The following is a 22,949-nucleotide window of genomic DNA, read 5'->3' as shown; positions in this document are numbered from 1 at the left end:
ATCAGATAATATTGAATATGAAGGAAATAATTTTAATTGTATTTGGCAACAAAAAAATTTGTATACTCAGATAATTTCTTCCGTCTTATTCCATGGCAAATACTATCCTGGATTACGGAAATATCTCCCTTACTGATCTTCCTGGCTCATCTGCCCCATTCCAGTCCTAAAAATGAATCTCAGTGGATTTCCTTAATATTTTGCTTTGAGTTACTACTATAGTCTTCAGTGGCTTTTCATTCCTGACCAAATTAAGTTCAGGTTCTCATCAGTGTGGACCCAGTCTACTTTCCAACTTTCTTTTTCTTTATATATGTAACAAAGTCTTATGCAGCAGGACTGACTGCTTTCCTGACTCAAGCAGTGTTGGGACCATGTACTCATCCTTCACAACCTAGCTTAGCAGGACTGGGATAACAAAGGACAGCAGAGCTTTTGTATTACGGCGGTAAATGTATAAAGGTCATAATCTTTACAGCATGTCATGTTATAAAGCAAATAAATAGCACGTGCTACGTTCTTGGAAGTTATCTTTCCATCCTGTTCATATTCATTGAACTAAAATGGCTTATGTGTCCACAAACATTGTAAAATACACACAAATTGTAGTTTATGTAAAAATTTATTTGACCAAAATGTAGAAAAAGTGATACTATTACATATGATACAGTTGCAAGAATCTAAATGAAAGTGTAGGTTTTATTCAGTTGCACAGTTTGCTAGTGTATCTCCTGGGTAGTGTGATGCTTAATAAATAGGTGTGAGGGGACAGAGGATTCGAGTAAGCTAGAAGCAGGGTGATTTTTAGTCAGTTGTAAACTTGAGTCGGCCCCCACACTACTGGGGAATGTGGAATGTTTCAGTGTTGAGATGTTAACCGAGGAAGCGGAAATATAACAAAGCCAAAGTGTGCAGCCTTGTCTACAAATTACTCCATATCCAGTTTAATCAGGAGTTTCTTGTTCATTTATTAACTTGGTCCTGAAGAAGGAATTAAATCCCTAGATAAATCTCCAGTTTCCCATACTCTGCTGCCAGAGAGGCCCCTGCTGGCCAATGTATATTAATAGAAAAACACTCTTGCTCAATTATTGATGACTGGCAGTGTTTTTGGCATGGCTTCCCTGAATAGGACTGAATTCTGCCATATTCTTTCCTGTTGAGTGGGTGGCACCAGAGCAGACAAGCATGGGTCATTATTGGAATAAAATGCCTGCTTCTTTAGAAAGAAACGTAGAAGATCATGGTCAAGGATCTGCCCTGAAAATATCTGGGTAATTATGGTGACTACCATTTCCCAAGCATTCTCATGTGGACTGCTAAGAGGATGTTTGTTCTATATGGTAGAGTGTGGAAAAGAGCCAAGATGATTAGGTTAATCTGTGCTTTCTGATCTTGCTCAATAGGCACTCCAGTCCTTTGGGTTTTTTGGGCTCTAAGTGAGGTATTCTCACCCACTTTATTGTGATGGTCCCTGACGTTCTGTTGTATGACCAAATAGTGCAGAAGTTGGACCCATGACTAGATATTGGAGTTTGCATTTTGAAAGTGTGGGGTTGTCTATTCTCCCAGGAACCAAATGCCCTCATTCTCATGAAAATATGTACCCTGCCTACCTTAGGAATACATGCAACTTGAGGATAAAAATAGAGCTGAAAAAGCTGGTGCCATTTGAAAATAAGAAAGGAATTAGATTTAACTGGTGCCCAAAGCTTCTCTGATACAAAATATTTGGCCGTGTATTCATAATTTGCTTGACATTTCCAGCAAAGCGAAGATGCAATAACAAAAGAAACTTCTTACAAGAGAAGAGAAAGACACAAAAGTTCTGGAGTTTCTGTTGGAACAAGACTCTTCTGTTTTGGTTATATACAGTTAAGTTCATTTAGTGTCTGATCCAGTGTCTGATGTAAGCCCACATTCTCTTCTTTGGCCTGGGCAAGTTTTTCTGGTGAGGATTAAGAGTGGGGGGAAAAATAAATTAATATGCATCTTTGTTAAAGGAAAAAAACCAAAAAACAAAAATGGTTTCTAAACTCCAAACTGACATAGTCAAAATGATAGCAGATAAAGTACTTCACATTTTCATTACAGCAGACCACTGTGAAATAACTAAGTACTAAGTATGAGAATCAGATATAGTGGCAAGATAAAATACAGGGTGCTCAGTTAAATTTTAATTTCAGATAAACAATTTTTAAATATAAGTACATCTCAAATGTTGCATTGATATACTTATGTTAAAACATTGTTCATTGACTATTTGAAACTCAAATTTCACTGGGCATCCTTCCAACTTGCTAAATCTGGCAATCTGAAAGTCAGAACACCTGGAAGTAAGCCACAATTGAGCCACTGAAGTAATCCATCTATACCTTTCTAGGTCTTAAGTTTCCTCATCTATCAAATGAAGCTAACAATACCAATGTGTGGTATGGGGTTATTATGAGGAACAAATGAGAAATACTTCAGAACCTATGAAGTGCTATACAGACATAAAATTTTGGTCCTACATATGGGTGATGTAATACATTCTCCCCCTAGTGCCAGTTAATTAGTCCTTGAGCCTTTGGTGAGAGAATAACCCCGTAAGCAATCTTTCCTTTTGAGCTTCTGGGAATGGCTATTTAAATTCCAAGTGTAATTGTGTCATTTTGTCTTTGTATCCATAGTAATATAGTCAAGCCCCAGGTAAATTGCTGAAAGTTCAGTGAGACTGCAGGGCACATTATTAAGTGGCTGTGTTATCAGGTCTGAGATAAAATAACTTTGCCTTAAAGTGTTAACTGCCCTTGAGAATTGTGGCAGGCCCATAGACTGTCACCAGGTATTAGTGGGTTGATAGTACTAATATCTATAAATAAAGGTCCACTTAGGTGCTCAGTTAGCCAGAATGATTGGATATGCAGGGCTGCAGTTATTTCAAAGGATGCAGAATACAAACTTCTGGAAAAAAATCCAGGAATGAACAGAGAGCAAAGGAAAAAACCCACTCCTACACAGTCTGTCATCTTTCCAAGGGCATATATGTGGCAATGTGTGAGGGGAGGAGCTTATGTACAAGTTCAGGTAGATGACAGGAACATGGAGAGGAAGGGGGTACAAGGGTATGGGTAGTTTAGGGGAGGTTGTTTTGGAAAAATGAATATAAAGAGGAATTGAGACAGAAGTTTCCACTTGACTAAAATAAATTGGCGATTTTAATGCCATTTCCAGGTTCAAGAGGCAGTCTGGAAGATGGCTTGGACGTAAAAATGTAAGTTACTAGGACAATTTGAGGTGGTTGAGGTGGTGCAAGGGAGAACTGGAGAAACTTTGAAACTTGAATTAGGAAAATTTATGAAGGCCTGCCTCCCTGGTGGCGCGGGGATCAAACAAAGACACAGTGCTATCAAGCTATAGGCAGCCACTGCAGCACAAGTTCAATCCAACCAGGGAGCTAGGCAGACCTCTTCTGTCTCACCCGCTGCTCCCCTCAGCAGTGTATTTCAGTAGATCTGTCTGTTCTGCTCCCCGCTCTGTCTCTGGTGAGTCCTCTCACCCTCCACACCTCTGGCATACAGTTCTTGTACGCATAAATAAATAAATCTTTTTTAAAAAAAGAAAAATTCATGGGCTTTTGGTCACTGGAAGCATGACCTGTTAGCACCCACATGCCAACTTTATGGGTTCTTACTAAACCAAAGCAAGGTTTTAACTCAAGTATAAGGGCGGGGTGGGGGGGCAGGTAGAAGTTAGCATGTCAGGCAGCTTTGTTTGGAACTCAGGAAAGAATCACTTCACTCCCTTTTCTTACTAATGGGGTGCTCTTTAATTCTGTGTATGGTTGTTTTCTAAAGGCAAGTATAGAGGTGAGCTTCATAGGTGAACATCCCCCCACAAGATGGAGCTGGATAGATGTTCCATGAATAATGCAGGCTCAGGGAACCCCAGGCACCATTCTCAGAGTATAACAGAGAGAAAACAAATGAGAGAGAACAAGGAGACCAAAATGCCACTGCCGCTATTTGAATCGTAGATCCAGACCCATACATAGGTAGCCTCTTTTTAGGCACAAGCCCGCTTGTTTTTGCAAGTTTTGCTGACTCTATTAAGCTGCTTAAGAGGCTAGAGGAGCCTCCATTCAAAATGATTTCTATTGCAGAAGCCCGGTAACACGGTGTTTGAAAGCTCATGCCAAATTATATCATATTATCAGAAAAGAATCATGTGAAATACACTGCTGAGGGGAGCAGCGGGTGAGACAGAAGAGGTCTGCCCTGCCTTGTGGGTAGCTCCCTGGTTGGATTGAACTTGTGCTGCAGTGGCTGCCTATAGCTTGATAGCACTGTGTCTTTGTTTGATCCCCGCGCCACCAGGGAGGCAGGCCTTCATAAATTTTTCTAATTCAAGTTTCAAAGTTTCTCCAGTTCTCCCTCAACCACCTCAAATTGTCCTAGTAACTGACATTTTTACGTCCAAGCCATCTTCCAGACTGCCTCTTGAACCTGGAAATGGCATTAAAATCGCCAATTTATTTTAGTCAAGTGGAAACTTCTGTCTCAATTCCTCTTTATATTCATTTTTCCAAAACAACCTCCCCTAAACTCATTTGGAAATGAGCTCTTCGTCCTAATCACCCACTTTCTGTTACAGTCACAGTAAAGGGCATTAGAGCTACAGCTCAAAGGTGGCAAATAGAGAAAAAGAGAATGAGAAGGCATGAAGACGAGGACTGCCTGTCTTTATTCCGGTTGCAGTTACAGATATGGCTGGGGATGGCTTAAAAGATCAAACCAGGAAGCAGGAAACTGGAGCTTCTAGAAGGCCCCAGGATGTGTAGGCACCACAGTGAGCAGACAGACGTCAGGACTGCTGGGACAGAAGGCAGCACCCATTTGCCTCTTAGAGAGAGGTCATGTTGAGAGCATGATCCAGTTCCTCGCTGATAGCTTTGTACTTGAGATTCTGAGCATAGAGCTCATCTAGAGGGTGGAGGGCCCCAGGGAGAGTTCAGAAGCAGCAGAGGGGACAGAATGAGAGGGTTGGAATGGAGTATCACAGATGAGCAACAAGAAGCAGAAAAAAAAAGTGAGAAAGCATGAAGTAGGAGACAGTAAAATGAGTGAAAAAACAAAAGACCTACAGAATGATTTCTGAGTGGTTTGAGGTTCTGCAGGGAATTAGCCATGTGAATGTCTAAAAGAATGGCAACTAGAGCTTCTCCCTGCCAACCTTCCGCTGCAAACACCAGGTTATTTCTGACTCATAATGATGTCACCAGGTCCAAAGGTTATACTTTGAAATGGGGCATTTCCCCTTACATGGAAGCCTTGCTTTCCAAACGAACACTAAGATGCATGGTCTGTGGGATGAGTTTTGCCTCCTTTCTTGGTGGGATAGGCAGTGTGGGAGATTTTGTTTGAACCCCCGAATTCTGGAATTTAGGGATTATCTCATGAAGAACACAGGATAGTATTTTTAAAGTTGGAACTCCTCAACAAATTTGGGGATGCGTCGGCACCAGACTTGTGGACTGGAGTCTTTACTCAGGTCTTCCCATTTTATTTCTGTTTTCTCATATTCTGATAAGCTTTGAGCTCTCTGGGAGAGAGCTTCTGTAAAAATGCAAGGCATTTAAAACATGCAAGGCATCTCAGAAATGAGCAAATTTAAGGAAATTCTAAAGACTTAAAAAAAAAAAAATCAGCCAAATTTGGCTCTCTGTACTCACATGTGGGGCTAGTTAGGCAGAGATATTTTACTTCTTGAAAAATGGCAACCCAAGTCTGAATCTGATTTGCACTGTCCTATTCCAGTGTTCCATTCTTCCAGATGTGACATCATTCTGCACTTCATTTTCCCAAGACAAATGAAGCCCAACTCAACCCCTCCACAGACTTCCCCCAACTGTTTGTGGGGGTGTCAGATCGGAGGAGGCAGAGCAAACAATTATGCGGTAACTTCATACCTTCCAGGTCATCAATTGTCTTTTCCAGTTTTGCAACTGTTCTTTCTGCAAATTCGGCACGGGTCTCAGCCTAGAGGAGAAGAAGGCATCACGGTTGCTTCAAGTCTGGCCTTGAGAAACCTCAAGCCACTAGCTGGGTGGTGGGATCATACTCACCTCTTTCAGTTTGTCAGAAAGAAGTTTAATTTCTTCTTCATATTTATCCTCCTTTTCAGAATACTGTGGGAGAAACCAAAACACTACTTTAAAAATGAGAACAGAAAAAGCACAAAAGAATGCAAGCTTCCCCTTTCTTGGGGCATTGTTTGGGCTTGAATGCTGTCAACATGCCTAAGAAGCAAAGGAGACTAAGGCTCTTTCCAGGCACAAGAAATGCATGTGAAGCTGAGACAATAGATGGTCCCTCTGGGACAGTTTTCAGCTGAAGGCCTGAGCAGGCTTATTTGTGATAAAAGACGGTGATGGAGCGGATGACTGAAAGAACCATACGTTATTTAAGGCATTTCCCAGGAGCTGGCTTCATCTCTGTCTCCAGCCCCACTTCCCACCAACTTCCTCAAGGGGATGGCCGCTTCCCAAATGCATCCTGTGTACTTTGGGCTCCCAGCCCTACATTATGACTGGATGCTCCCTGCATGGAATGTTGTAGGGTAAAGAAAATATCAGGCTTTTCTGCCCTTCCGCCATCAGGATAGATGATGGATCCTTGTCCTGAATGCATGCCTGATGGCGGGCACCTGGAATAGGGTGTGGGCATAGGTAGATGGGATTCAGCTGAGCTAAGACTGTGCTTTTTAAGGGCGGCGTCACGGGGACGCCAGCAGCAGCAGCAGCAGCAGCAGCAGCAGCAGCAGCAGCAGTAGCAGCAGCAGCACCAGCACCAGTAGCAGCAGTAGAAGCCAAAAGAGAAGCCGAGAAGCAGCAGAACGAACGCTAGAGAGCCCAGATAGAGTGAAGACTTGCTGGGGGCTGGGAGGCCTGCCAGCCTCCCAGCCCCCCAGCCAGCACCCCTGCCTGCCCTATGCCTGGTGAACCCCAAATAAAAAACCTGCAAAACTACTGAGGACTCTGGCTCCTCCTTTACCCGGTCTGCATGGGATCAGAAAACCTGCACTGTGCCCAGTCCGGTCCTGCCTCTACAAATGTTCCATTATTATTGACCAGAAATGGTATGTCTTTCAAGGCTGAACTCGGATGAATTTTGGCCCACATTTATTAACTGCTTGCTACATCACCAGACATCCTCCATCCTATTTTTCAAATGAATGCAGAGTCATAGAGAGGTTAAGTAATTTGCTGAGAGTTGCATGTCGTGACCAAGCCACACCTACAAACTACCAGAAATTTGAGCTCTTGGCTGTCACCATGCTCTGTACCTCCCCATGACACCTGTCCCAATTTTCCAAGGTCTCTCTGTTGAGGTTCCAGCATACTCTGTTATGTTGTCAGTTGACTCCAATGGATTCAGCTCTTCAAAAGCAGGAATTGTATGACTGTTAACATCATCCCCCCGGCATTGGCAGCCTTTGGCATGTACACATGGGTTGCACTTATTCACTAAATATCCTTGTGTACAATAGTCACAACACTGGCACTGGTGACACAGCTCTAAAAAACACAAGGTACCTGTCTTTGAAGCCTACATATGACAAGGAAAGCATGTAGTTAATTGAGTGATTGATTACAATGGATGTGGTCAAATATAATGAAGGGAGTCACCCAGCTGAGAAACATCAACCTCTCAGAAGGAGCGCTATTTAAGTAGCTATTTAAGAAAACATGAGGTTATCAAGCAAAGACACAAGGGAAGGCCACTCCAGGCTGAGTGGGTAGCAGGTTCAGAGAAAGGGGCAGTGACAGGTGAGCACAGAACATTTTTGGAACTTAAGATGAATGCACCCCGAAGTGAGGACGAGGTGGGTCTGGGGTTTGGACAGGACAGGCCACAGAGGAGCATGTATGTTGCTCCTAATGTTCTTTCCTGTCGTGAGTTACTGACTTGGGTAGTGATTCAGCCTAAAAAGCCTCTGATACCTGTTGCTTGAGGAACAGCAGAGAATTCCACTCTGATACCTACTGCTTGAGGAACCAGGATTTAGGTGACAGGCTTGGTATTTACACAGTTATGCTCAGGTTTCCCTAAAAGGGGCCTGACCAGGTACCAACCTCATGTTCCTTATCTCTGCCTCATAGGCAATGGAGATAAAAGATGGTGCAGGACCCCGCAGAACAGGAAAATCTGGCCACTGGACCCCTCTTTGTGTGTGTGTGTGTGTGTGTGTGTGTGTGTGTGTGTGTGTAACCTGGTTGCAGAGCACCACAACTACTGCTCACAGAGACCTGGCCCTGATTCCTTAGCATGCTCCTGTGCAATTCAGGGGAAGAAAAGAAGAAAGTCTGGCCAGTTAACTCCAACTCAAGCCAACCACCCACCTTTTCAGATGCTGCCTCGAGTGATTTCAGGTTGTTAGTGACATTCTTGAGTTCTTCTTCCAGGTCACCACATTTTCTGTGCAAAGACAAAGGGTTTCTGTGTTTTACCCTCCCTCACAATTCCCCTAAAAGAAATTTACAAAAGGAGGAATCCACACTGCCTAGGGCCCCCAGAAGGAATGCAGGAGAAAAATGTTAATAGCTTTCTCTGAGGTCTAGTGCTGTGTACTTATGGAAACCCTGTCCTGCCAGGCAAAGGCGTGGCAGGCCGAGGGGTATTTGGAAGGCTTATAAAGCACTACTGGGCCTCTGCCAGCAGGGAGGTCACAGGGTCTTGTGAAATCCATGATTGATGAGGTTGATTCCAGAAAAGAATGAGATAGCTTGGGAGGCAGGAGGAGTGCAATCAGTTTACACCGACACTCCAGGAAGCAAGGTTGGGATGGATTTAGGAAGCCAGATCTCTATCAGCACAGCAGGATGCTCTGTGGGGCTGCATTCCTCACCCAGGGCTGAGGGGAGATTTTTTGGGTTTTATTTTTTGAGCTTGAAGGTTTCTCACCAAGCTTCTCACCTTTGCTCCGTAATGTGTCAAGGCCAAACAATGACATCAGGGGCAAAGTGTTTAAACACTGACGGTGCAGTGTACTTTCCACAGGTCAGTGTTCACTTAGGTAGGCACAGCTTCCTAAAATATCCTATCTGGGACAGTGAGATTTTTGGGCTTTTCTGCTTCTGCCTGTCTCATTTCTATTTCCCAATATTCCTGTGGGATGAGTCAACACGTGGGCAGCACCTCCCAGGGCCGTAAGAAAAAAAGTTGCCATTTCTCTTTGCTAGGCATGGAGGTATGAAAATTAACAGACAGAAATCCTACTGAAATGAGGTCAGAAGGTTGAAAGAGCCCTCATGCACAGCTCTTAGCAAACTACAGGACCCAACATGCTTGATCTCTGACAGGAAGTGATACTGCTTCCAGACCCAGGAGGAAGGAGGCATCTTTGAACCAAGCCCCTTTAGTTATTTAGTTCTAGGGGAGGGCACTCGTGTGTCGCCATTAAGACTGCACTTTCCTGGGCCTCCCAGGTGGCGCAGCGGTTGAGCGCTGGGTTGCGAAGCTGCCCGCGGCTGCAGCGCCGGCTCAATCCCGGGCTGCTCCCCGGCCACCGGAGGAGGGTCCCACATGGCGCGCAGACCTCTCCTGCCTCCCGCTGCTCCCCTCAGCAGTGTACTTCATCAGTCTGCCTGTTCTGTTCCCCGCTCTGGCTCTGGTGAATTCTCTCACCCTCCCGCGCTTCTGACTGTACCCAGTGCTTGTATAAAATAAAAAAAATAAAAAAAAAAAAAAACAAAAAAACCTAAATAAAAAAAAAAAAAAAAAAAGACTGCACTTTCCTAATTGCCCTTTTGTTGTTGCCAAATAAACCCATTTTGGTTGGAGGTTGAAAGAGCAAAGAGATCGCTCAGGCGATGAGTCCTAGAGGCCTATGCACCTGACCTATAAGTTTGGAGTCAATTCCGAACAAAACCTACTCCTCTCTCCTGCTTTGCTCCAGGAGCTGAGCCTTGCTACTCACAGTTCAGACACCTCAGCACGCTCTTCTGCCCTCTCCAGTTCACCCTCCAGGATGACCAGTTTACGAGCTACCTGCAGAGACAGAAAGGATTGAGATCCTGATCCCCAATAGCCATGGCTAGCGGGTAACCTCCCGCCTGAATACAGAGAGGCTGCGTCCAGGTTACCTACAACATGGAGCTTTCTGCTGATTTTTCATCTCAGATAGTCATGGGGAAAATCTAAATTTTCTCCTTCAGGTCCCAGGAGTGGGGCAGGAAAAGATGAGATCATGGAAGCAGGCAGAAGGGGGACTGAACTTTTGTGGTCTGAAAGCCCACAGCTGAGAACCACAATTCTCAATTTTAGCCAAACTGCCAAAACACCCTGCTGTGCGACAGAAAGTGATCATCGGTTGGTTTCCCCAGCAGGTGTTACAGAGTTCCGCAGGACTTTTTGGCATTGGGGAAGACAGTTTTCCAGCCAAGTGTTCATCTCTGGAAAAACGGATGTGGACACAGAAAGACAGCTGACCTAACCAAGAGCTTCCTTTAGGCGGTCCCATGGGCCTCCCTCTCACAGATCCATTTCCTCCTTGCTTCCTGCTGCTGTCATCTACCAGCCCCACTCACCTCCTCATATTTACGGTCAGCCTCCTCAGCAATGTGCTTGGCCTCTTTGAGCTGCATTTCCTGAATCTCCATCTTCTCTTCATCTTTCATGGCCCGGTTTTCTATCACCTTCATTCCTCTGCAAAGAGCAACACTGTCTTTACTCCACACACACACTTCTGCCTCACCACACACCTCACTTCTCTGACATCTACCAGGAGCCAGACTCCACAGAACTCACTTCCCCTTTACTGAACACTGGCACTAAGTACCTTAAACTTCACAACTGCCCATTTGACAGAGGAAAACACAGGCACTGAGAGGCTGAATAACTTGCTCAGGTTAGGAATGTGCTAAGAGGCAGAGCTGGGCATCAAGCCCCAGTGGTCTGGCTGCAGAATATGTGCTCCTCTAGCTCCACAATGCTTCTCATCATCTAGGAAGAAGGCACAGAGTGTGCCAACCATGTGAGCAGAAGCCCGGGCCACTGTGGCTGTCCCTTCTGGAAGGCTGTGATGAATTCTGCCTGTGTGGGGGAGGGGGTGCTTATGCCTTCCAGAAGAGAGTCCACAAGCGAGTGAAGAACAGAGGGGTACCCTTCAGTGGGAGTGCTAAGAGTGCCCCAGAGGAATGGAAGAACACGGGTGGCTACAGCACAAGCTGGGTACCCAAAAGACATGCTGACGGTTTCATGCTGAAAGGCCAGGGGACCACTGGCGGGTTTCAAACCAAAACAATGGATGGATGGATTGCAATGGGAAACCCAGGTGACAGGCAGGCACCAATGTGGTGATGGGGAAGGAGGAGCTAAACTAAAGTGGATACATTCAGTCTGGAAAGGAAGGTGTCTTGGGGACAGCTGGAAGTCTACAACTCAGCAGGCCTTGAAATGAGTTTTCTCTGGCCCGTGGGGAGGACTAGGTAAATCAGACACCACCAAAGAGCAACCCAGGATTATGTAGCGGTGCATCTCCTGTTTGCTTAGAGGGCCACATACCTCTTGCTGTGTAGTAAATACTTCCATTTGGGCAGTCACTACCATTCTCAGCTGTCAAGTACCCATCACACTTCTACAAGGTCTCACCCTCAGCGTGTGAGCAAGCTCAGAAAGCCCACTGCAGTACTGGAGAGAAGAAACTGACCTCCCTAAGACCACACAGTAAGTGCAGTGGGAGGACCCAAAGTATAGAATTCTTTCTAACAAAACTGTTTCCAACAAAAGTTGGGGGTCCTTCTCACTCTTTAGGATTTGCTGTGGGGAGTTACTGGAAGTCAGACATCCAGCCACTTCTGCTGGTCTGATTATGAATGTGGGCAGCGGCTAATCCAGGCCCCAGACAGCCTTGAGCAACCCATGGCCAGATCCTCCACACTTCAAGGGGGCTACCCGAGCCACTGCCCTCTCCTATTGAGTGACTGAAGCAGGAACTGCACTGGAATTTGTGCTCTGGAGACAGTCCCTTGTTCTACTGGACTCAAAGAAATCTCCCAATTAGGCAATTCTCAGTGAACCCCCAACATTCCCCAGTTGCTTTGTAACCTCCAGCTTATGATCATAACAACATACTTAGAAATGAACCCTTTGGAGATCATACCAGGAAGCTGGTGGATGGTGAATTTTGTGTATCCATGTAGTAGCTGTGCAGTGACCACCTGCCTGGCCCATGCTGCTGCCACACCGAGACCCAGGGATACTACATGGTGATGGCTGCTTTTGTGAATTACACCATCTGCCCTCCAGAGTCCATGCCCAGGTGTGCCAGAGAACCAGTTGGCTCCAGAGAATGGAGAGCTCTGTTGCAGGCCTGAATGTACAGTTGCCCAAGGTCTGTCCGACAGCACTATTCATCATTCCACGTATCTATTTCCCCCCTGCATCTCACATCACCCTGGAAATGGATGTGTCTAGAACATCGATAAGGTGTGCTATGGCTTCCAGAGAGAGGGTGTGGTCATGCATCTGTACACACGTGTACACATGCAAGTCCACGTGGCTTCATTTACTCTCACCCTAGCCCTGGGAGGTCCCAGTACCATCCCCATTTCCTTGAAGCAGGCACTTAGCTTCCTTACCTCTCACTTTCATCAGCAGCCTTTTCTGCCTCCTCCAGCTTCTGCAGGGCTGTGGCCAGGCGCTCCTGAGCCCTGTCCAACTCCTCCTCCACCAGCTGGATGCGCCGATTGAGAGCTGCCACATCTCCTTCGGCCTGGGGAGGTCAGAGGTGTGGCCAGGTTAAGTAACATGCCAGTCAGTGGTGGGAGCCCCCACTCACATGGCACCCTTTCCCTTAGCTAACAAGCTATCCATGCCCCCAAAGCACACCCAGGAGACCAGGCAGCAATGTGAATTTTCCACATGATCTTTTCTGAAACCATAGGGGAACATCTGATACTCAATGATAAATAGGATGGACAGTCAAATCAACAGAGAGACAAGGACACTGTATGTTACAGAGTCCGGCACTGGCCTCTCTCTGGGATTCCTGAAAGTAAGATCATGGGTGACCCCGCTCACCCAGTCACCTGAACGATGACAATGCAAGAATACAGAAGCCTCAGTTAAATGTTGATTATGGAAGCCTCAGTCCATATAATTGGCGGTCATGCTGGCAGGGCAGGCCTGAGGGAAAAATGTCCTTCACTATTTCTGACTGAGAGATGAGGGAACAGAAAGATAAAAGAGAAAATTTGGTTTCTTCACACAGCTATGAGGGCCGTACTAGAAGGGTACCCACCACATGGGAAGTCCCACAAAAGGGCAGTTCTTACCACTGAGATTTCAACTTATTTTATTCTGGCCTATCTCACACATTTTAAAGGTGGGAAAATGGAGAGGCACATTGAGATTTAGTGTCACAGAGTCATAATGGCCACCTGAGCTCTACTCAAGTTCCCACCCTTTCTGAACCTACACCCTGAATCCTGCAGGGGAGCTGAGGCCAATCACACTTTGGAAAGAATATTAAGTCGGTGAAATAGAGCTCCATGGAGGAGGGAAGTGCAAAGCCACAGTGATTTCTTCACATCAAGATAAACTGAAGAATCTTGAAATTGGGGAAGGCTATAAAAATTTGTGGGAAACCACTCCTTCCCCTGCCCCCAGAGTTTATACAGCAAAAAATAGGGTAACAGAATGAGGCCAAAACTACTACAAAACACAGGGAAGCCTCAGCTTGAGTTCTAGCAGCAACTGGAGGGAAAACTCTCACAGGTGTTTCTGGTCCAAATTTCCTCAGAAACACCAATTTGGAGAATCCACTAAAACCGCTGATGAATTATTTTAAGAAATGTCACCTCTCCTTCCAATGAGCAGATATCTTTCACTCTTTTGTAAATGATATGGCTCTTAACTCCTTCAGCAACTGGAGCCAGAAATTGATTCCCCTTCCATACCCCCTTCTACAGCAACTGGAGCTAGTAATCAATTCCCCTTCGATCCCCTGCCCCACAACTGTTTTGAGTCTATTTACAATATTGTGCAATCAATACTACTAATTCCAGAACATTTCCATTAGTCCAAAAAGAAAGCCCAGAGCCATTAGCAGTCACGGAATTGATTTTTAAGATCATTCAGAAAAACAAAACTGAGCCACTCCTTTTGCAGGGAACTCTGGATCCTGACAAGCATGCTTTTGGCATACATTCAACTGTCTGGAATTGAAAAGGCTCCAAGACATATTCATTTATGTACACAAGTACATATATATGTACTTTTGAAAAACTGCTAGTCACTGCTAGTCATTTTGGACTCCACCCCTTCCTGCAATCAAAGCCTCTACACTCTACAAAGGATTTCCCTTATAAGGTAAAAGAGGCTAGCTAGATACATGTGGCAAAGGAACAGGAAGATGTCGGTTAATCACACAAAAATCTAAATGAAACCAGCTGTCGGAAGACAGTCCCAGAAGTCTGCCACACGCCTGCTCTTGGCTTTCTCTACAAGAGAAAGCACCCTCCTCCCCACCCCCCTTTTCTGGGTGCAGTTTCTACCCAAGAACTTTCTTCAGTTTTCCTCCTCCTGACCAAAAAGGAGAATGCTCTGAAAATCAAACTTTTGAAGACGTCACAACTTTTCCCAAAACTTTTCCTGTCCCACTCCCAAGCTCTGGCTGGTGGCAAAGGGCCATTTTTATGCAGAAGTAATTGTCCTCCAGTGAGATGACTTGGGATGAGATCAGAGGGTTATGCTGGTTACTTGTATGAAAGAGGCCAAACCAGCTACTGTTTGAGGCTTACACAGAGTTCCTGAGCCCGTTTCACGCCAGAGCAGCCCTTATAGGATTAAACTCCAACTCAGGCCAAGGCTCTTCTCCAGATCTGTCACTGCACACAATTCTGCCTGGCCAGTTATCTTTTTCCATTTCTGGGGTCTCCACCCTGAGTCCCAGAGCTCCAGCTTTCAAGGACCCTAGACTTCCAGGGGTTCCCCAACTTGCCTGCCTCCGAGTCTTTGCCCAGTCAGATAGCTGGTCCCATCGAACTATTTTATAGGAACCCCCTCAACCTCCATCTTGAAGCCTCTGCCCCAGGTTGGCTTCTTCCCTGTCTTGCTCCTATAACAAAACAAGGATTCACCCCCCCCCACCCCAATCCATTAGCATTATTTTTCTCCCTTACCCCCATAAGACTGTGAGCGCTTCTGGGGGTAGAGGAAGAGTACGAAAAAAACAAAAACCAAAATCAAGACTGGAACATCCACTATGTGCCAGATGCCAAACAGGAGGTTTTACTCCTAAGGCCTAGGGGTAGACAACTCGATTTTAGAGACGGGAGCTGCATAATCCTAGGGGTTAAGAACAAGTAGTAGGAGAGATGGGATTAGATCCCCGGGTTCCCACCATCTGCCCCGCTCCGGGGGGGTGGGGCAGGGGAGGGAGGGTTGGGGGGAGTACGTAGAGACGCCGGTGAGGCCCCCACCTCCGAGATCTGCCTCTGGCCTCGCGACGGAGGCAAACTAAAGGACCGTGAATCCAGCGCCCGGCGCAAACATTCCAAGGGTCTGCAGGACGAAGGCGGGGCTCCTCGGCCCGGGGTCCCTCAGGGACCAGCTGGGGAGGAATGTCCAGGCCGGCGGCTCAGGATACAACTTCCGCCCCCCACCCGCCCCCCAACCCTGGAGCGGACACGTCGCCCCGCCGCCGCCGCGCCCCAGGGAACAGCTGGGAAAGTTCGGCAGGGGCTGGGAAGCCACCGAAGAGGCGAGAAAGTGCAGTGGCCCCATAGTCCGTGGCGGCTAGTCCAGCCCTAGACAATGGAAACTCCACGTTTCCACGCTCACTTCCCGCTCCCGGGGCGTCTCGCCCTCCACCCCCTACCCCGGCCCCGCCAGCGCCACAGCCCGGAGTCGGAGCGCCGCGCGGAGCCCCAGCCCGGCGCCGGGAGAGCGCGCCCCTCCCGGCCCCCTCCCGTCCGGCCGGCCCGCCCGCCCCAGGTGCGCCCCCCACCCCGTTCCGGGCCGGGGGGGGGGATGGAGGCGAGGAGGGGGCTTCGGCGGCCAGGCGGGGCGCCGGCCCGCGACGGGGGCGCGAGGGCGGGCGGAGGGGGTGGGTGGGGGCGACGCCGCGCGAGGAAGGGCGAGGGGAGCGCGCGCCGGGGCGGCGCGGGGCCGGGCGCGGGCTCTCACTTTCTCGCGCCGCTCGCGCTCGCCGTCCAGCTCCCGCTGCAGGCCCTGAGCGCGGTCCTCCGCCTCGTCCGCTTGCTGCTGCAGGGCCTGGATCTTGCGTTTCACCGCCTCCAGGGAGTTGAGGCCGGCCATGGCGGGGGGCGCGGGGGCGCTCGCGGCGGCGGCGGGCAGCGGGGGAGCGCGGCGCGGCTCGGCTCGGCTCGGCTCCGGCGAGAGCAGCAGCGGCCGCGCCCCAGCCCCCGAGCCTTTGCCAGCGCCGGGGCCGCCCCCGCCTCTCCCCGCCCCGGCCCGGCCGTCGTGGGGCGATGAGGTCACCCGGCCTGACCGCCGACGTCAGCACCGCTGGGGGAGGGCCTGACGTCGGCACCGCTGGCCGCAGCTGCTGGAAGGGGCCCCTTTTCGGGACTTATTTGGAGAAAGCACCGGGAGGCGCCACCTCCTCCAGTTCTTCCTCCTCCTCCTCCCTCTTCCTCGGGTGCCGCCTGCCCGCCCCGCCCAGGGGTTCCCTCCTGGCCCCGCCGCGGGCCCCGCACTACTGCGCACGTACGTCTGAGGCTTTCTTCTCCGTCAGTTCTAGTTTCTCCTGCGCGTCCTTCAAGTTCTCGGAGTGTTTGTCCAGCTCGTCCTCTGTCCCCTTCAATTTCCTCTGGAGATGCGTCAGCTCCTCCTCCATCTGGGGACAGATGGGGGGAAGATGCGTCAGCTTGGGAGGCATTACCCCCCCCCCCCGCAGTGCAGGAGGCCCCCACATGTAGGAGAGTTCTCTGTGCAACTCTTTCTGAACCTCAGTTTCCTCATCTGTAAAACAGGGATAACAATGCTGTGCACCACTTATGAGTGTTACCTGTTAATATGATTTTCACTTTTTTCCTCTTGTCCTGGGAACTGCTGTGCTCATTTTGGGGGAGGGGTTCCCCCAGTACTCTTGGAGTTTTGAGTCCAGCTTGAAACTGAAGTCCCCACAGATTTCCCATAAACACATTTAGTTTTGCATTCCAATTTCAGGGATATAGCCTTCCTTGGATTAAGCAGAAAGGGGGAGCCTCATTGTCTATGCCTGGACTTCCCCCTTCTCCCCAGCCTGTCCCCTTCCTCCAGCTTACAGCCAGGGAAACTCTCTAAGTGGATATTTGCCCTCCTCCTGCCTGGTACCTGCCATGGCTCTCCAGTGCCAAAGTCATTTTCAGACTTTCTCACAAAGTGCTCTGAAGACCTCAGAGCCACCCTGCCTGTGCCTTTGGGGGCCTGGCAAGAAGAGTTGCTTCTCAAAGAGCACTTCCAGGACTCAGGTTAAATCTTTCAAATTCTTGCACATCTGACTTGTGCATTTGAGTAAAGATATCCCTTATATCCCCCCAAGTTTCAGTTCTCCTTTATCTTGAGTTTGCCTCCCCTTACCCCACCAATGTAAGCTCAAGTCTGTGTGATACAAACCACAGACCCCTTCACCTCTCCATCTCCATCCCCCCAACACACCAGTCAAGGGTCTACTCAGGAAGCCTCTACCTCCCCTCTAAGCCCCCACCTGTTTGTATCTACCCCCTTTGCCCCTCACTAAGGGCTGGAGTGATCATGTCCAGCCCCTGTCTTGATCTGACTCATGTCTCCAGTGGTTTGACCTGATCCTATTCATGCTCCCAAAGTGGGCAGGCAGCCCCACTGGACCCCTCTTCATTCTCCTGTTTCCTTCTCATGGCAAGAGGCCCGGAAAGGCCAAGTGATTTACCCCAGGTCACACAGCAACAGGATTTGAACCCATTTCTTGTGAAGATAAGCCCCTAACTCCATTCGTCATGCCAGGCCTGTTTCCTGCACCTCTCCCTGACTTGGGTCTCTTTTCTTCTCAAACGCTTGTTAGAAAAGCTGCTGCACCTGCAGCTTCTAGATTAAGCCCTAAATCTTATCTGGGTTGCATGCTAACCCTGGAGATGAGGTGCACAGTGTGCCAGGTGTTATGTGAGTATGTGTACAGATCTTAAAAATGCTGCTCTCCCAAGGAGTTATCCCATCTGGGAAGCTGCTGGGTGTGATTAGAGATGGAGGAGGGTAGGGATAAATCTTGGGGGTTGGCCAAAGTTGCATAGGTGCCACAGAGAGTTGGGGTAGAGGGGTTATTTTGTCTAAAGGCCCTAGGGGCACCCCAAGGAAGTTCATGGCAAGCAGGAGGGAGCAGGAGGTGCCAGCTGCTCAGACCTGAGTTCGGGTCTGCAGGCCTGACCTTCACCTCCAGGCATAAGTCTGAAGCCTGATTCCAAAGCCCATCTGTATGACCCTGTTAAAGGTTTGACATGGTGGTCACTGAGTGTCCTATAGCTGCTTTTGTAATTCTGCCTTGACAAAAAATGAACCAGTTTCCTTCAAGCCAGGTCAGTGCGACTCAGTGTCCATGACTTCCTTCTAACTCTCCAGGGCTCAGTGTTTATGAAGTGCCAACTGTGACAGGCACAGTTCTTTCTTAACATGAAAGTGCAGGAGCCTGTTCTGCAGCATTGGGCTTTTTGGGTGTAAAGAGTGTTGGGGTTTTTGTGACTTTCTCTGCAATGTTTGGACAACAAATATTAGATAAGGTGTCCAGGGAGTTATGAAGCATTTAGAATGTGTCAGGCACATTGCAAATACCATCTTGTCACAGAGTCACAGAGTCCTTGAATGAGGAAGGGGCTTGCCCCAGGCCATACAGTGAGGGGGTTGGGACCCTTGTCAGTCTGACTGCAAAGCTGGTTTGACCACTAGCCTATGCTGTACCCACAGTCCACATGTCTGCCTCTGACTGAGCCTTCACAGCCAGTGCCAGTTACCCTCTTCCTGGGAGGCTGCCCTGCTGCCCTGGGCAGAGCTCTTGACACTGCCCTGTACCCCCCAGTCCTCTCTTCCCACTGGCCCAGGCTTGGGCCCTAAAGCGGGGTGTCCCTACAAGTTTGGCTCTGTTCTTTCCATACTGGGGCTCCTCAGGAGTCAGGCCCAGGGCTAAGGTCATCTGGGCCCCAGCAGGGGCTGGGCCCAGTGCTCACTATGGAACTCTGGGGTAAGTTTGCAGAATGAATCAAACAGCCCCACACCCTTCAGGGGCAGGATCGTAAGCCTGAAAGATAAGTAAGACAGACACAATTCTGTTTCTTTTCCCTCTGTTGAATTCCAAATACAAAGCATAAGTTGGAATGTGGCCCTTGCTGGTGTTACAGCCTTGCCCTCGTTCTTGAGTCTTCTTTGGGCCTCAGCTTCCCTGTGTGTAAAATGGCTGGGAGGATCATGGACTGTACACCTTAGTCTCTGAAAATGGGCTTTCTGGCAGGGTTGAGGCAGGATGTGGGGGCAAAGGTCAGCAGTGGCGGATATCACTGCCCTGGGAAGGGAATGGACAGAAAGCAGGCAGGCTGGGGCTCCTGGTTGTTTCCATACTGGACAGATGGGGTCCAGAATCTAGACTATGCTGCAGAGTCCCTAACATCAGGTGGGTGCTGAGACCCATGCTCTCTGGCTTCCTGAAGCACAAGGAACAGAAGTGGATTCTCTCAACAACTTCTACCTCTGTTTCCCAGCTGGACTGGTCTTTGGGCCCCATGGGGCCCTGGCTACTGTTTGGACCTCTGGAATCTTGGGTTCCATGCCCAATCATAAGAAGGCAATGTTTGTCCCCATTTCACAGATGACAACACTGACAGTTCAGAGACGGGGAGCAATGCACCCTGAGACACAAAGCTAGAAGACCATCCAACTTGCATTCAAGCCTAAGTCCAATAAGAGGGTGGTTTCGTGAAGGGAAAAAGAACAAAATGAAAATTCAAGTGGAGGCTGGAGAACCTGTCCCTGTTTCCTTGGCCACAAAGGTGGCTGGAGGTTTAAGGACCCTTCTCTTTTGAATCTGTGTCTGCCTTGGGAGGCTCTGTAGTATCAGTCATTCACACCTTAGTAAAAATTAGTCATAAATTTGCTTTTCTCTAAATCCCTAACTAAGGCCCTCCTGGTGAGTGCTAAATGATGGATGGAAGTGACAGCTGAGAGCTAGCATTGGATGGGTGTCTGCTTGCAGGGGTGGGCATAGGAAAGGAGGAGGGGAGTCTGTGACAGGGAGCATTTGGGTGAGGCTTGTGTGCTGGATGTGTCACAGTTGCTTAGGGCAACCCCGGGACACTGGGGGATGGGGAGGCCCAAAGGGAAGTGGGGTGGAGCAGGAAACAGTCCCACACTTATCAAGCACTTTCTCAGTCCAGGCTCTAGGACAAGGGTTCCAATTGCCCCTCTGCCCCTTCACCTTGAATCCTGCCATGGCAATAAGGGAGGCTGTCACTTTCCCTTCTCACACCGGTGGAGGCACTGAGAGGTGAAGGTTCCAGGTCCAAGGTGCTCAATGACTAAGCCATGAATGGGGTCATTCTGAACCTAGAGCTTGTGCTTTTACCTGCCAAGCTGGCCTGGCATCTGGGCTGGGCAGGGTTGGGCACCTGTCATCACCCTGGGTGTCTCCTTGGAGCTTATCTGAGACCCAGATGCTCCTACTCCTGAGGGCTTGGTGGTTGACCCTGGTGGGGTGCCTGTGGATGGTTCCTGTGGGAGCAGGGAGCTGTGGACAGGAGGGACCCTCTTCCTTCTGCCTGCTGCTTAGGTCACCTGGACCCACACGACTGACTTCGTTCTGCCCCACACCACTGCCCAGGCCAAGCCTCTGCCTCACTGCCCCTCCATTGGCTCCCTGATGTACCCCTGTTTCAGGAGCCCCCAAGGTCTCGTCTCCAAAACTTGGGATTTAGGACCTTTGCCTTCCGTGGGCACCTCTGCCTTCCCCAGCCAGACTTACAGCAGGGACACCCCCAGACATGTATTCTCATGTTCACCCTCAATTCTCTACCCACCCCGGTGTCCTGACCTTCACTGAGCTGCCCAGTAGCTATTATAGCTGAACCCACCACCACCACCACATTCCTCACAGGTTCACAGTCACACCTGCACATGGACATGGGGCCATCACCGCTCAGACACAGATCCACACTTTTTCGATTCACACTCTGATGTGCACACACAGCTCCTTACTGTCACCTTCACCTTGACGTGCACGCCCAGACAATGCACATTCCATTACAGTCACGCCAGCTTTCACATGAGCGCACCGCCAGCCTCTCCCCAGACACACGCCCATGCTGACTCCACACCAACACACACAGGCTCACAGGCACATCACTCTTTCATATTCACTTCCCCACAGGCACGAGCTCACTCTCTCCATGCACATTCGTTCTCAGTGACCTTCACTTGAGACTCTCACCACCCAAATACACACATGTGCACACACAGAAAACTCAAATACACATGGATACACTTTCACACATTTATTGTTCCTCTGACCACACCTTCTAGTACATACACCTTATGATGAAACCCCGACATATATATGTGTACTCCCATGTCTACACCCACACCCAAACCCACACCAACACTGAGTGTGTCCACCATGCACACGCGCACACACAAACACATACACACACCCCCCTGTCTGCCTCTCCCCTCTCCCTCTGTCTCTGTCTCCTCTGCTCCCATTGGGAGTGAGTCCTGTCACCCTTCTTTCTCCACTCCAGGTACCTCTCTGAGGAAGACAACAGTCCCCTCACTCTTGGTCAGAAATCAACCCCTGTCCCCACCCCAACTCCAAGGTTCCAAGGTTTCCTTAACACCCATCCTGAGCCCCACAGCCTTTCTTCCCTGGGAACCAGATCAGAGAAGGCATTGGAGAGCTGAGTGCAGACCAGCGGAGGCATCTCACCTGCTTGCACTTCTCCTCTGCCACTTTCTTATCTGACTCCGCTTGCTCAGCCCGGTCGATGGCATTCTCCTTGTCTAGCTTGAGCATCTGCATCTTCTTCTTGATGGCCTCCATGGCTAGGCTTGGGGAGGTGGGTGTGGAGGGTGTGCAGTGGGACTTTGGCTGCCGGTGAGTGAGCAGCTGGGGTGGAGGGAGGCCCTTTTAGCCTCCCAGGCGCACCGCCCAGCTGCTGGGGTGAGTCTTGGAGGAGGCCCAAGACCAGGCTGATGACTGGGCTAGTTGCCACTCGCTTGCTTAGGAGGACTTGGCCAACTCATCATTCTCCCCACAGCCCTCACCTTATTTGGGCCTAGGATTTTCTGAAAGGAAAAAAAAGGCCTGATCTGTTTCCGTTTTTAACCTGGTGACACAGGTCCCTGTGGACCAGCAGGCACAATGCTGGCCCAGAAGGACCCCAGCTAGGACCCTGGAGTAGGGGTCAATTTCCTGCTTGTAATTGGGAGGGCTGGAGAGGACTTGTTGGTGGGTGCAAAACAGGGGTACTGGGGAGAGTCGCCTGCCTGCCCATCTCTTCCCCTCTGGGTTCTCATCCCATCTTCTGTGACTCTGCACTCCTCCTGCCCCTTTCGGATGGGCCTTGGTCTCTTCCGGTGACTCTATGTCTCTGTCTCTGTGCCTTTCTTCATCGTCTCTTTCTCTCTCCAGCTCTGTTTCTGTGTCTCTCTTTATCTCCCTCTTTCTTATCTTCTCTCTTTTTTCCCATCTCCATTTCCCTCTGTTTCCTCATCTCTTTGGTCTTTTCTCTGGAACTCTGTATCTCCATGTCTGCCCCATTATGTTTCCACCTCTTCTCCACCACCGCCACATGCAACAAGCTCACTCAGGTGAGAAAGCCTCTCTGTCCACCTCTCTGAAACTCCCAGGCCCAGCACAGCTTCCTGATGCCTCTCAGGCCTCATCACCCACTGCCCTTCCCCCATTTAGAATCCCCTTGTGGCTGTCCACCACCCTCAGAACAGGAG

The 22,949-nt window shown here is 49.2% G+C and overlaps 1 protein-coding gene across 4 annotated transcripts; it reads right to left on the bottom strand.

The window, feature by feature from the left end:
* Nucleotides 1-1,865: 1,865 nt before the first annotated feature.
* Nucleotides 1,866-22,041, bottom strand: TPM4 (tropomyosin 4; the record flags this gene model as incomplete). 4 transcript variants are annotated; one of them, XM_084250459.1, is made up of 9 exons in its annotated part: nt 1,866-1,948; nt 5,951-6,020; nt 6,107-6,169; nt 8,384-8,459; nt 9,961-10,031; nt 10,571-10,688; nt 12,623-12,756; nt 16,720-16,845; nt 21,928-22,041. In XM_084250459.1, 9 exons carry the CDS (start codon nt 22,039-22,041, stop codon nt 1,866-1,868), a joined length of 855 nt encoding a protein of 284 aa, XP_084106585.1. The 4 variants fall into 4 exon arrangements, with proteins under 4 accessions (XP_084106585.1, XP_084106587.1, XP_084106586.1 ...); XM_084250460.1 differs by lacking the exon at nt 1,866-1,948 and adding an exon at nt 4,692-4,964; XM_084250461.1 differs by lacking the exons at nt 16,720-16,845; nt 21,928-22,041 and adding an exon at nt 16,173-16,304.
* Nucleotides 22,042-22,949: the final 908 nt, after the last annotated feature.

This window comes from Talpa europaea (assembly GCF_964194135.1).
Source record: "Talpa europaea genome assembly, chromosome: 12".
In the NCBI taxonomy this organism is placed as follows: domain Eukaryota; kingdom Metazoa; phylum Chordata; class Mammalia; order Eulipotyphla; family Talpidae; genus Talpa; species Talpa europaea.
This window is presented reverse-complemented; position numbering and strand designations above follow the sequence as displayed.